Source organism: Neophocaena asiaeorientalis, unplaced genomic scaffold (genome assembly GCF_003031525.2).
Source record: "Neophocaena asiaeorientalis asiaeorientalis breed wild unplaced genomic scaffold, Neophocaena_asiaeorientalis_V1.1 scaffold337, whole genome shotgun sequence".
In the NCBI taxonomy this organism is placed as follows: Eukaryota; Metazoa; Chordata; class Mammalia; order Artiodactyla; family Phocoenidae; genus Neophocaena; species Neophocaena asiaeorientalis.
In genome coordinates, this window is record NW_020175054.1 from 620,769 (window position 1) to 634,563 (window position 13,795).

At 56.0% G+C, this 13,795-nt stretch overlaps 1 protein-coding gene across 1 annotated transcript in view; it reads left to right on the forward strand.

Moving 5' to 3' along the window:
• Window positions 1-7,469, forward strand: part of SFXN5 (sideroflexin 5) — a 119,812-nt gene extending 112,343 nt beyond the window's left edge. Inside the window, exon 14 of the mRNA XM_024763999.1 lies at window positions 4,342-7,469. Coding sequence (XP_024619767.1) covers window positions 4,342-4,419 — 78 coding nt within the window. The 3' untranslated portion in view covers window positions 4,420-7,469. The remainder of the gene's footprint in view (window positions 1-4,341) is intronic.
• The last annotated feature ends 6,326 nt before the right edge of the window (window positions 7,470-13,795 follow it).

Genomic DNA, 13,795 nt, shown 5'->3' on the forward strand with positions numbered 1-13,795 from the left:
AAGAATGGCATCACCAGCCACCCAGGCTCCTGAGCTAGAATTAGGAATCATCCAACGCACAGTCATCCTCGACACCTCCCTCTCACCCCCACATAGAATTGGTCATCAACTCCTGTGGATTTCGTCTTAGAAAGGATCCCCACCCAGCACACCCTCCTGTCAGCCCCCACTGGCAGCATCAGAGGGCAGGACCTGCCACCTCTCTCTGATTCCCTCAGCTGCCCCCTCACTCACCTCTCCAGCCCATCCTCCATGCTCACCACCACCAGCAAGACAGGGATCTTGGACCGCCCCTGCTCAGAATCCTTCCGTGGCTCCCCATTGCCCTCAAGTAAAATGCTGACACCTTCACGTGGCCTACGGGGACCTGCCTGCCCCAGCCCCACCTCCATTTCCTGCCACACTCCCAGCCTGCCCAGCATTGCCCACACCAAACATGCCATGCTGGCCAGCTTATGCTTTTCTCTTCTCTAGCAGGCTTTTCCTGCCCTCTCTTATCAAAACCTTCTGTTTCTTTCTGGCCTCCCTCCTCTGAGAAGTCTTCCTTCCTTGTTCTTTCATCAATGCATGGTAACCCCCACCCCCTCCCAGTTTCCATGGCGCTTGGTTTGTCTCTCTGGGATCCATCTGCTTGCCTTTCTGACTCCTTCCCTAGACTTGAAGCTTCTCAAGGGCACGGGCGGCTCTGGTCCATCTCTGTGTGCCCAGCCCTGGTGTATGGAGTTGGCAGCTATAAACATCTGCTGACTTGAGGGCCGATGGAATTGAAATGAGAGGAAAAGGCTTAGATGCCAGCTCTGTCCCTAAACGCCTGCTCCTGAGTGGAGGGCCTCGTCCACTGCCCTCCCCCGCAGCCTTCCCATTGCCTGCGTCTCCCCACCCTGCTTCCCTCCTACCTGCTGCCCTCAGCACAGTTGGGAGCCTGGGTCTGCAACAGCCCCGCTGGGAGGGGGACGCCTTGGTCTCCACCAGGGCCAGTGCTCTCCAGGGAACGGGCCGAGTAGGCCGTGGCCCTGGCCCGTGGTCCTCCACTGTGGTGGTGAGCAGCCTCTCCGATTTTAATGCGGGCCTCAGTGCTTCAGTGAAAGCCGGCATGGGAAGTTGCTAATAATGGCACTAAAATAAAATATGCTACATCTGTTATGGGTAGCAGAACAAAATTAGCTGCTCACACCTCTGACATCCAAGATGTCTTAACTTAAAATACTCCTTGGCTTACTTTACATCATTTACTGATTATATTTAAAAGAAATACAATTTTGCAATTACTGTTCTTTCCAGCGTGATATCTATGCATCATTTTCCTTTTATGTTTATATATTTCTCCTTCATTAGTGCAGTCTGAAGGGTGATTAGGATTCTTCAAACATTTTACAGAGGTTAAACGTTGATTAAGATTTAATTATTACTGTAAATAGCTTGGAATGACATATGGTGCAAAAGCCTGACATATGTGCATTTGAATAAATGAAGTGCTATTTCCCAGGATGCCTCAGTAGCTGTTTAACAGCTTTCCCGAAGGGTTATGTTACACCTCATGGTAAGATTGCTGGGATGTTATATTTTGTTGGTTTTTGCAGCTGAAAGCTAAGAACAGTTTTCCAGTTTTTTAAAAACATTGAATATTTTAAATACCTAAATTGTTTTGCACAAATTTTTGCTAATTTGTCTAACTAGGTTAAACATTTTCAAAAGCATTTAGATTTTTAAGCGTGGGCGCTGTGCATTGTGTCAGTGGCAGCATGGGGACGAGGAGAGCCGGTGGGGTGGAGGGGACTCGGAGGCCGGCAGGGGAGTGGAGGGAGGAGGTGGTTTGAGGAGAGGGGGTGGGGAAGAGGCCTGGTCCCTGAGCCTCGCTCTTGTCTCTTTGGCCCTCTCAAGTGGCCTGGGTATTGGGGTACCAGGGACTACAGGAAGAGGGTCCCCCTTCTCCAGGAACTTCACCAGGCCCACCAGCTGTAGCCCACACTGAATCCCCTCTTGTCTGGTCTCAGACATGACTGAGTTCTCTAAAAGCCCGTCCAGTCTATGGCACCTCCCCCCTACTACCCAGAGTTGCCACGTCTTGATGTATAGCAGGTACCTGGGACCAAGCTCAGCGAGCTGAGTTTCAAAGGCCCGGTGCTCCCTTGACTCGGTCCAGGGCAGGTGTCAGGCTGGGGCCCCCCACAGAGGGAGCGCCTCCCTCCCGGCTCCCTCAGGTTTGGGGGCTCAGGTGTCCCCACCAGATCAGTCCCTGGAGCTGCAGATCAACATCTGGGTGGCTGTGGAGCCTCCAGGGGGACCCCAACCTCCCAGTACCCTCTGCCTCTCTTCTCTCCGCTCATTGATTCAACACTTATGAACACCTACTGTCTCCCGGCACTGGGCCTTGAGGATGCAGGATGAACAAGATCACACACTTGCTGCCTCATAGAGCTCGTGATCTAACATGGAGAAGCGGGAGATGAGTGATCGGGCAGCCTTGAACCACATGCTACAACGGCTATACAAAGTGCAGGGGAGAGTGGGGCTGGAGAGGTGGCCGTACCCAGCCTGGATGAGGGAAGGTGTCTAAAGCTGAGGGAATTGGGGTTGGGGAGGAGAGGAAGTGGCAGAGGGCAGCTCCGGCGAAGACTTGGGGTGGGAATAACCCAGTGTATCTGAGGCACGGTGATAAGTGGGTGTGCCGTGTCTCCAGTCCAAGGGACTGGGTGGTGAGGGGGAGGCAGGGGCTGGATCTTGAGGGATCCAGGGATCCCACTGGGTCCCTGAGGGCAGTGGGGCCAATGAGCCATTTCATAACAAAGAGAGGCATGGCCAGACTTGCAGCTGAGAAGGCTCCCGATGGCTGTGAGGGGGGAGGGACTGGAGTGGGTGACACCTGAGGGGAGGGAAGGAGAGTGGAGGTCAGGAGGCCCCAGGGTCTCTGGCCAGAGCACCATTGGGTGGCGGTGTGGTTAGCAGGGGGCCGGGTGGGGGGAGGAGATGAGGAATCCTGTTCTGCTCTGGATGGGTTGAGTTTAAGTACCTGTGGGGCTATGTGCAGGGAAGAGGAAGCCTGAGGCCCTGAGAAGTGTCCAGTGGGTGTCACACAAAGGGAGCTGGCAGTAACCTTGGAGAGGAAGATTGTTGTGGAGCGTGGTAGGGGCAGAGGCCAGATTTGCTGTGGGTTGGAGAGTCAGTGGGAGGTGAGGAGATGGTGCTGGCCAGTGTGGACGACGCCTTGTAAAAATGTGGCCATTGGAGGGGAGAGAGACCCGGTGGTAGCTGGAGCATAACATGGGGTTAAGGGGAGGTTTTATGGGATGGGAGGTTCTCTGCTGAAGAGCAGGAGGCAGTGGGCTGAAAAGGTGGGAAGGAGGGAGGGCAGTCCAGCGGTGGTCTCCAGAATGGGGTCTTCGGAGGGAGGGACAGCCGCAGCGGGGCAGCTGGAGGGCAGGTCCAGGGCAGAGTGTGGACACAGGTAGGTCGTAGGTTTGACGAGAAGCTGAGGGGTGTCTTCTGATACCTTCTGTTTTCACTCCGAAGTAGGAAGATGAGTGCGGAGCTGAGGGTGGGGATGGCTGAGGACAGCAGAGGAGGTTTAAGGTGGCCTCTGCGGAGAATGGGAGAGGGAGTTGACCGGCCATGTGGCCCAGGGCTGGGGATTGTCTGGCCACTGTGAGGGTCCAGCCAAAGTCAGGGGCAGTGAATGTTGAGTGGTCTCTGCTAGGTGGTCAGGTTTAAGTGGAGAGAAGGTAGATGCATAATTGGGTTCCTCCAAAGCAGAGCTTCTGCCAGTCAGGCCAGAAGGGCCTTGCAGCTCGGAGAGGCTGAAGTGGTTGGCCCTTCGCGTCCAGGTTGGAGGGGGAGGTTGTGAAGACTGAGCCGTAGGGAGTCTGGGGCTGGGGTCTTGGTGGTCCGAAAATGGATAGGGAGAGTGAGTGGGGTGCTGGAAGGACAGGGGATGGTGGGGTCCAAGAGGGCGGGGTTTGGATTTAAGGAGTCTGGATGGAGCAGCCCTGGGGGTGGCCAGGCCCAGGGTGTGTCCTGGGAGTGGTCTATGCGGCATCGGGGACAAGGTCCTAGGAGATGAGGGAGACAGAGAGCTCAGAGGGTAGGACGTTCCCCAACATGGACGTGCTGGCAGAGTAAGAGGCATGACCTGGGCTGGAAGGGCTATCGTGAGCCCCTGGGCCGAAGAGCAGTGAAGAAGGAAGATGTATTATTAGGCGGCACATGGGCCCTGGCTGGGGTGCCGGGGGCAGGGGGGAGAAGTGTGGGCACCAGGTGGTCCTAACTGCTACTCCCGGCTCCCCACTCACCCCTTCCCTCCCATCCCCCTCACCTTTCCTCTCTCTGTTCTCACTCTCTTCTCAGATCGAAACGACCCAGTTAGAGCCTGAGATTGCCCGGGCCACGAGCAGCCGGACAGTGGTGTACAACAAGGGGCTGTGAGCGGTGGCCGGCCGGCCTGGGGGACGGAGCGTTGTCCAGGCCGGGAGTTGGGGGCAGAGAAGGAGTCCCGTGGGCTGCACCTGCAGGGAGAGGCCAGCTGACCCCCCAGTCCTGGGCTACCTGCGGGAGCCCTCCCCCCACAGCGGTAGGGAGACTAATCTATTCACACTTTAACGTAAGGGACAGGAATTCTGACACATTTACTATGAAAAATAATCAAGTGCATTTCTGGGCCTTATGTGGGGTTGTCAGAACTCTACTTAGCACAATTATGTGTGAAGCTGAAAAATTGTAGAGTGCCCACGGGGTAGGATTAGGATCCTTTTATACTTTGGTTTCTTTTTTCTTTTTCTTTTTTATCAGAATCAAGCTTTGGTTGCAGCTGCCCGGATGCAACAGGTGGTGGGCGGAGTAGGCCTGGTGGCCTTGGTGGCCTGGCTGGTAGATTTAAGGTATTACTGTGGCCAGGCCCGATAGCTCCCTGGGCTGTGCTGGGCTGCGTTGGGCTGGACTAGGGAGGGGAGGGGAGCCAGTCTACACTTCACAGGATGAACCAGCTGTGACTGAGTTCCTCAGGAGGTGGCCCAGGAAGCCAAGGGGCACTGGAGGCCTCTAGAAGATTCCTTGGGCAGCTGGCTCTGAGTGTGACCAGCCTTCATGCCACACCTACAGAACCAGTTCCTCCGCATGAAGCCCAGTGACACACTGAGGCTGGTGTCACCCTCCACGGAGCCCTGATCCATTTGAGACCCGGAGATGACCCCAGCTCCAGGCAGGAAGTCCTAAGAAAGAATTATGCTTGGCGGGAACCGTGGCCTGCCCTCTGCCCTCTGCGGGAAGATCTTCCTTCCAGGCACAGGCTGGAAGCTGGGCGTCGGGACTGAGGGTAGGGCTGGAGCCAGGCTGACTGCTGTCCTTTCCAGCCACCGGGCCACCTGCCCCAGCCCACCATTTCCTGAGCAGGAGGGTCTCGTGCCTGAGAGTGCAAAGCCCAGATCTCTAGGCATCTACCTGAGAGCATCAACCCAGGAACAGCAGTCCCCAGCTCTGGCACTGATGGGCTGTGTGACCTTGGACGTGTCCACTACCTTCGCTGAGTCTCCACTCCCTGTCCGGAACCAGAGGACTGGATTGAGGGGTTCCCACCTGCTCTTCCAGCTAGACTTTGTCTTTGCCTGTCCTGCTCAGATCCTGGGCATCCCAGGCATATCCCCAGCGTGGACCCTGGACTGCGAATGGGGCAGGCTCCCTTGGCAATGGCCAGCTGTTGGCCTCAGAACCTGGACCTCGCCCTTCTGTATGTGAACACACATTCCTGGAGCACTTGACCTTTGGCAAACACTTTACAGGTCTGAGGGAAGAGGCAGCGTGCATGCCTGGGCCTGAGTGTAGGCCCACACGCTCATGCCGCTGCCTCTCACCCTGCATGGGCCTCCGAGGCCCGTTGCTGCTGGCTCTCATTTGCAGGCCAGGAGAGGGGAGAGTGCTACAGGAGCTTTGCAGAGGGAGCAGGGCCTGAGGTGGGGGTGAACGAGATAAGGCCCCCTGACCCCCATCTGAAAGGCCCAAACAAAGAGGAAGCCTGGGCCTCCATGTATCCCTCACCTGACCCCAACTTGAATGGAGCCCTTGATATGCAGCCAAAGGGCCTCTGCTTCCCTGGCGACTTCATCTGGGGAGAGACCTGGCTGGAGATGAACACATGCACTTGCAGGAAAAGGCTATTGCAGGACGGCAAGGGCGTGGCCATGGGTGGCTCTTGCCATCTTTAGGGCAGGGTAGTTGTGAGGTGCATTGATACCATGCACTCCTCAGAAGCCCCTGCTGCCCTCACCACCCAGGCAGGCCCTGGTGCCCCACAGCTGGATCTGCAGGATGCTTCCCTGAGGGCTCCCCACTCTCCTAAGGAGCAGCCCACCCACTGCCCATCAGGAAAAGGAGACGGCAGAGACAGGCATGGAGGACACAAGAGCAGAGGGGGTACCAGAGTGTTGGAGGGGCAGGTCGTTTTCAGCTAATCCTGCCATAATGTGAATGTGCCAGTGACTGGGGGCTGGGCATGTCTGGGTCCTCTTTTGAAAAGCTCACTTCAAACTCACCTTGCCCCACCTCTCATAGGGTCTTGTTCTTTTGCACTTTATACCTTGGGACCAAAACTGCTCACCCCAGCTCTACTCCCACCCCGTCCAGGGGCCTGGCAGAGATGGGGTCTTTCCAACTCTGCCTCTGTGCTGGTTGCCCCTGCCCAAGCCTTGGGAGCCCTGTGGCCTCGGCATCTCATAACCTACTTACTTTGTCTCCTAGATGCTTTCCGGTCATGCTCCCAATGCAATTTCACATGAGCTAAGGGGGTTTCTCCTGGGGAGTGGGAGGGGTGGGTGGCAAAGAATCCTTGTAGCTCAGGGTAATTGTGACAGAGGGTCAGGCGACCATGCTGCTAAGTCCTGGTCTGGCTGCAAAAAATACCATGAGGGGAAGCTTTTGGCCAACATCCATCCTCTACTCTCCTGAGGACAGAGGAAGGGAGGCCTCGTGGGCAGATTGGTTCATAACTAGGGGTGGTGGGACGGCTGAGCCAGGATCCACTGAGGGCTGGGCCTGGCCCAGCTGTGCCAGAAGACAGGGCACACCTGCAGCTGGCTCTCTCTCTAGCCCTGTGGACCCTCCTCTGGTCACTTCAAACATTCCCTCAGGCTTGGGGATGCCCTTCTCCTATTCCAGAGAGCGATCTTAGAGCACAGGAACTAAAAGCCCAAGACGTCAAGATAACCAACAGACCCCTTTTCCAATTCCAGACTGTGAGCCAGCTGGTCTCCTGTCCTGGGCCTCTAGCCTGGGAGCAGGGTGACGTCCTGAGAGGACAAGGGCAGTGGACGGAAGCAAGGTGGTTTTCTAGCCCTGGGCCAGTGTGAGTGAGACACCAGCACACACGCCTTGGCCACTCCCAGGGGACTTTGCAGTGTCTTTTTAACCTTCTCAGAAAATTTCTCAATCTCTGTGATTTATGTAATACTGATGAGCTGTGGGCAATAAATGATGGATTTAAAGCATCAGGGCTTGGCTTTGTGAATTGTGGCTGGGAGAGGTAGGGGTTGGGAAACAGTGGGAACAAGCCAAGTGCTGACTGAGGATTTTGTGAGAAGGCCCCTGAGGAAGGTGCAGGCCCAGGCTCCAGGAGGGGTCAAGCCTGCTAGGAGGCCCAAAGGGAAAGAGACAAAAGGACGGAGGGGCATGTGAGGGCAGGAAGCGGGACAAAGCGGGTGAGCTGAAACTCTGCAGAAAGACCCTTTACAGAGTGGTGGCTGAGAGGAGGGCTCACTAAGGGCCCCACTGCAAGGAACTGAGTAGAAGAGGGATTTTGGTAGATTCTTGGCTACTGATATCCAGGGGACTGGGGGGAGGCATGGGAGGGGCATTCTGGACTGCCTGGGGGCCCGGAGGGACTTCATAGGGAGAAGAGGTTTGAGCCCAGTGGAAAGGTACCTGATATTGGCAGTGGTGCATGGCACCATCCCTGGGAACTCTGCCCCTTCCTAACTCCTCCACAGTCCCTCAGGGCCAGGCCTCAGCCACCTCCTGACAGCTTTGCCTCCTCCAACTCCAGGCAGCTCCCAGAGTTCCTGAGGGAGTGAGACCTGGCTTCTTCTCTGGGACCTCCAAGCATCTTCCAAGCCCGCAGGGAGAAGCGGATGGCCTCCTCTACCAGGAGGATAATGTAGCGGAGGTGGGGTTCATGGCTGGGGTAGGGCAGACCCGGGTTCCAGCCCCAGTTTGGCCCCAGCCCGACTGTGACCTCTAGCCAGTCGCCTCCTCTATTCACCCATTCATTCAGTCAGATGTTTATGGAACATCTCCAGCAGAGCCTTGGTGTCCTTAGCTACAAAACGTAAAGAACAGCATCACTCGCTGGACTGGTGTAAGGATGGAAGAGACGCTTCTCCCACACCTCCCAGGTGTCGGGGGGCTGCTGCCTCCCTTTACCTGGGCGCTGGACCTCCCTAGGAGGGTGGGAGGAGGGAAAGGGATGGGGGAGGGGTCTGTTCTCAAAGTGATACTTTTAGGTCAGGGGGCTTCTGGTCTCAGGGGAATTTCTTTGCTAGGAGCCTCACTGGCCACAGCCCCCATCCGGATGGAAATCCTTGACTCTCAGAAAAGACACAAATCCCTCCTGGGAGCTGTTTGTTGTTTTTAGCTAGTTTGGGGGCTCAGCTTCTGCCTAGCCCGGAGATCATTAACACTCCAGGAATGTGGCTTCCCCCGGCCCCATCCCCATCCGCTGGCCCCTAGGGCCTCCCTCCTCCCACCCAGGCCATGGTTAGAAGGAGAGTCAAAATGCTAGCGGATGAGGGCAGTGATGAGTGACCCTTTCCCAAGGCCCTGGGGAGCCGGCTTCCCCTGTCCTCCAGAACTGCTGCTGCCCCTGCTATCTCACCCATTCCACTGCCATTGGTTAGCCCCCCAAACAGGAAAGTCTCAGCCATTCCCTGAAAGGCCTAACCCCACATGCTTCCCTGCAGTACCAGGTGTCTCTCTCAGGCAGTGGCCCAAAAGTGTTTGTTCTCCGTGTCCCATTCCGAGGTAGGTGCCGGCAGCCTGTCCAGGTCGGAGCTTGGCCCCTTTCCGACACGGACACCTCCTCAGCCAGAGCAAGAATCTGGAGACCTACCTCACCCTAGTCCCCTGGGCCTTTCAGAAGGGTAGAGAGAAGGAAGGAGAGAACAAAATGGGGAAAGAGAAGGTGTACAAGTGGGCAGACATACAGAGATACCAGATGTCCCCGTTAAAGACCCCATGCAAATCCAGCGGGTAAATGAGGGAAGGGGGCTGCCATCAGTCCCCAGCCACCTGAGCTGGTTCTCCTTCTCTTCACATGTGAGCATGGCAGAGGGAGGGACAGTACAGCAGGGCCCTCGCTCTCCAGAAGTGAGCTGCAGGAAGACACTGGAGACATAAGTGAGCCAGGGGCTGCAGTGCCAAGGAGGCTGGGAGCCACTGGAGGCTTTAAGTGGAGAAGTAGATTCATCTGTCAACGGAGTGGAGTGCGGTGGGAAAAGGCGAGACTGCTGGGGAGACCGGGGAAGAGGCCATTGTGGCAGTCAAGGTGAGGGAAGATGGGGCCTGGACCAGGTGGTGGGATGGGGATGGAGAGAAGTGAAGAGATTCAGAACTGCTTAGCTCTTGCCGATTGATTGTGGAAAGGATGGCAGAGAAAAGTCAAAGGTGGCCCCAGGTTCTTGGATTGGGCAGCTGAGGACATAGATGGTGGTGCCATTTCTCAGAGCTTAGGGACAGAGAAGGAAGAACAAAACTGCGGGGAAGATGGTACATTCTGTTCTGCAAGTTATTAGAGGTTCCTATGAGATAACCAAGTCCAGGTGTCAGGAGAAAACTGAGCGTGCTTGTCTGGAGTTCAGGAGGCAGGGTGGGACTGGATGTTTAGATTGGCATGTTATCCATTTATTGAGAGTACCTGGAGCTAAAGGAACAGAGGCAACTGCCTCTGTGACTCAGGGGGAGTACGTGGTGGGGAGAAGAGGATGACTGGTTTGGAACCTCAAGGAGTCCCCATCTGTGAGGCCTGCTGAGACGCTCAGCTACAAGAAAGGTGCTGTGGGCTGAATTATGTCCCCCCGGTATGTTGAAGTCCCAGCCCCCAGTACCTCGGAATGTGACTCTATTTGGAGGTACGATCTTTAAAGAGGTAATTAAGTTAAAATGAGATCAATTAGGATGGGCCCTAACCCTACCAATGTGACTGGTGTCCTTTTAAGAAGGGGAAATTTGGACATAGACAGGCATAGAGGGAGAACACCATGTGAACACGAAGACAGCCACCTGCAAGCCAAGGAGAGAAACCTCAGAAGAAAACAACCCTGCTGGCACTTTGATCTCGGACTTCTAGCCTCTAGAACTGTGAGAAAATTAATTTCTGTTGTTTAAGCCATCCAGTCTGCGGTGCTTGTCATGGCAGCCCTAGCAGATTAATACAAGAGGTGAGAGGAAGATAAGTAGAGTGTGGTATCCCAGAGGACAAGAGCTGAGAACGCTTCAAGTGGGAGAGGTTGTCCACATATTTAATAGGTGCTGAGAGTTGAAGGAAGATGAAGACCAGGCTGTGTCTCTTGGAAGGACCTGAAGAGAATGGTCTCAGTGGAGCGTGGTCAGGGCAAAAGCCAGATCTCCATGGGCTGAGAAGTTAGCGGGACTTCCACTGACTGCCAACGCAGAGAATTCTTTAAAGAGATTTGGTTGTGAGTTGGGCAGAGAGACATGATGATGGCTGCAGCATCACACGGGGCTAAGGGAGGGCTTTAGAAGGGTGGCTCTAAACTTAAAACTCTAAAGGGTGAGAGTGAAAGAGACTGTAAAGGCAGGAAAGAGGAAGAACCACCCAGAAGTGAGGTCCCCAGGGCGGGCAGGGAGGATCTTGGCTGATACCAGGAGGCAAGTGGAGAGGATGAGTTGGATGCAGGCAGTGTGGGTCTGAGGGTGGGAGGCAGGGGGTGGGGGAGGCTAGCTTCCCTGACCCCTCCAGATCCACTCTGCTACCTTCTCCCCCACTCTCCGTCCCAGGAGGCTGACTCATAGCACTCGCTGTCTGGCTCCCGCCATCGGGAGTCAATGGCAAGAAACTGGAGGATTGGAGGAGAATGAGACTGGGGGCTTTATTCCCCCTAGAATGCCCTGTGGGCTGTGGGCCTCTTGCTGTAGACGCAGCTCCTGTTTGGGGCCCTCTCCGTCCAGCTGTCCTCTCAGGTTCTGTCTGGTACCTGCTCCTGCCCTTGGCCCCTTCAGGGCTAAGGGCCACATGGATTCCCAACGGTTGCTAATCTTGGGGTCCTGTAGCATCTCGTGTCGGTTTCCCAAAATTTGTTGATTGCCCTTTATTCAACTCTCCTCAGAGTGCTTCCGTTTGAAGAGACCATCTCTTTCTACTGGGCCCCTGACTGATATGAAGGTGTTCCCTTCTAGTGCTTCTAGATGGAAGTAAGTTCCTCTGCTGAGGGTAAAGGGGAAAATGAGGTTTGGGGGAGAACCTTGGGGAGAGGTTTGAGACATTCCTGCGGAGAATGGGAGTGGACTTATTAATAAGGGTGAGGTCTCAGCTGAGGGGTGCCATGCAGCCCGCTTGCCTGATGTCCTCACAGACTCAGCTGTAAGGGCAGATGGGGAAAGAGGTTCGAGCAAGTCTGTGATTTCAGGCAGGTGCTACTAAGGAACAGCGGGACAAGGGGATGTCATAGAGAAAATAGAGGGGCCCATGAGGTCAAAGCATGGTTGTAGAGGAAAGCCGTGTGAGTGAGAGGAAAGAACGTGTGGTCTGAGAGGAAAGGACATCCGAACGTGCGATTGGAAAGAAGGCGCAATCCTGGGCTCTGATACACCCTGAGAGTGGGTGGTGATGAGAAAGGAAGGGGGTGAGAGGTTGGGGTGCCGGGTGGGTTATCCATGTAGACCCTCAGGTCTTGGGGAGACGGGAGAACCAGGGGCCGGTAGGCACAGTCTTTGACAAATGAGGGGGCTGACCGGGACCTGCAACCACACACCCACACACGCCCACACGGTCACACTCACATACGCACGCCCACAGCCCTCCCAGACGCTTCCAGACACCCTCACACGCACTCACCCTCACACACGCCCCAGACAGCAGATGGGGCGCTTGGGTAATTGGTTAAACCTGTTCCCGATGTCTGGCTCCGCACTGGCAGTGCCTGTCTGACAAGAAAGCTGGCTGGGCCTGCACCGCTCAGCCTGCTGGCCCCCCTGCCCCTCCCCCTGGGCGGCTGCCCCAGAGCAGGGGCTCCAGAGAGGCCTATCGGTCCGGCCCGGCTCCCTCCTGGGCAGAACCCAGTTCACGAGGCAAGGGTTCAACAAAGCTGCACGGGAAGCTATCCCAGCACCAGTGAGGAGGAACTGATGTAAACCAGGGTGTCAAGATGCTGAGAGCAAGGGCCATGGCTGCAGAGTGCCCATAGGAACCAAGCTCGGAAAGTCCCACAGTCAAGGGGACGTGAAAAGATCATTCCATTCCCTGAAAGGAAGGCACACAGCTTAGGCCACCAGAGCTGAGGATAGCTCCCTGTGATCCCTCCACTTCAGCCACATGCAACGTGGGGTTCTCAAGGTGCTCGTCAACAATAGCTCAGCCGGTAGGGCTCTGCTGGGCCCAGGCCAGCCCCACCGAGGGGCTGTGACCGGGCCGGCTTGCTCAGGGAAGGCCTACTGAGCGCTGCTGTCCACCCATCCTCGTGCTCACCTCTGCAGGGCCCTGATCTCCGGGGGGAGGAACGGTCGGGGGAAGGAAGGGAGCATCATTCCTCGGCTGCTTCTCCCCTTCCCAGCTGCATCTGTGTCTCTTCGAGAGAGACTTTGGTTTGTTCCCTGGAGAGGGCCCAAAAACTCCCAAATTAGCAAACCTGGCAAGCCCACAGCTCAGAAAATAGTTCATCCTGATTCCATGTTTTTCAGGCTCACAGAAGCCTTTATTAATGAAGTCACAACACCAATATTTACCGTCTGCGGGGAGAGGCACAACATGAGGGCACGGATGGGAGTACGGCGGGGACTCCCGCCCCACCCCTTGCGGGCCTTGGCCTAGGAAGATTGGCAGGTTTCTCTGGGTCTTTTCCAGCCCTTTATCTGGATGACAGGGGGGCTCTGCTGTGATCTTCCTGCACTCCCTCCCCCACCAAGTGAGAGGAACAATTTACCCATTCCTCCGCCCTGGGATGGTGCCAAAAAGATGCCTCCTCTTCTTACCTTCACCCCACCTGGGCATACCTGCTCCCCAGGGGCTATCCAACCTGCCTGGCAGTGAGAGTCCACTGTGAGGTTCAACTTGGACTTTCCTGGTTGATGTCTGGGGAGGGCGTTGGGATGGGACACAGCCCGTTGGTTTCTGGCATCGACTGGACCCAGGAGAGACACTGACAGTCCCAGCAGCAGGACCTTCTGTGCTTTGATCCCTGCAGGTGCCCCAGGCAACAAGGCTTGGCCCTTGACTTCTTTCCAATGACTTCAACATTGATCAACCCCCCTCCCCCGCCCCCAGGACATTCTAGGCGCCAAGAATAGGATAAGTAAAGGCACAGCACAGGCCAAACACGTGGCTCACTGGGGGTTGGGGATGATGTGGGTGAGACTGAAGCAGAGGGCACCAGTAGCACAGGAGGAGAGGCCAAGGGTGGGAAAGAAGGGAGGAGCAGAGTGGGGGCCTGAGGAAGGGGGTGGCGTGGTCCTCTTTGAGCTTGAGGAAGAGAACCCTAGCCTCAGCACGCAGGTCCTCCTTTGAAGTGGGCCTCGTCCTTGACATCTGCACAAACCTCATTATGCCTCCCACCCCTGCCCTCCCCTCCCAAACCCCAGAGATCCA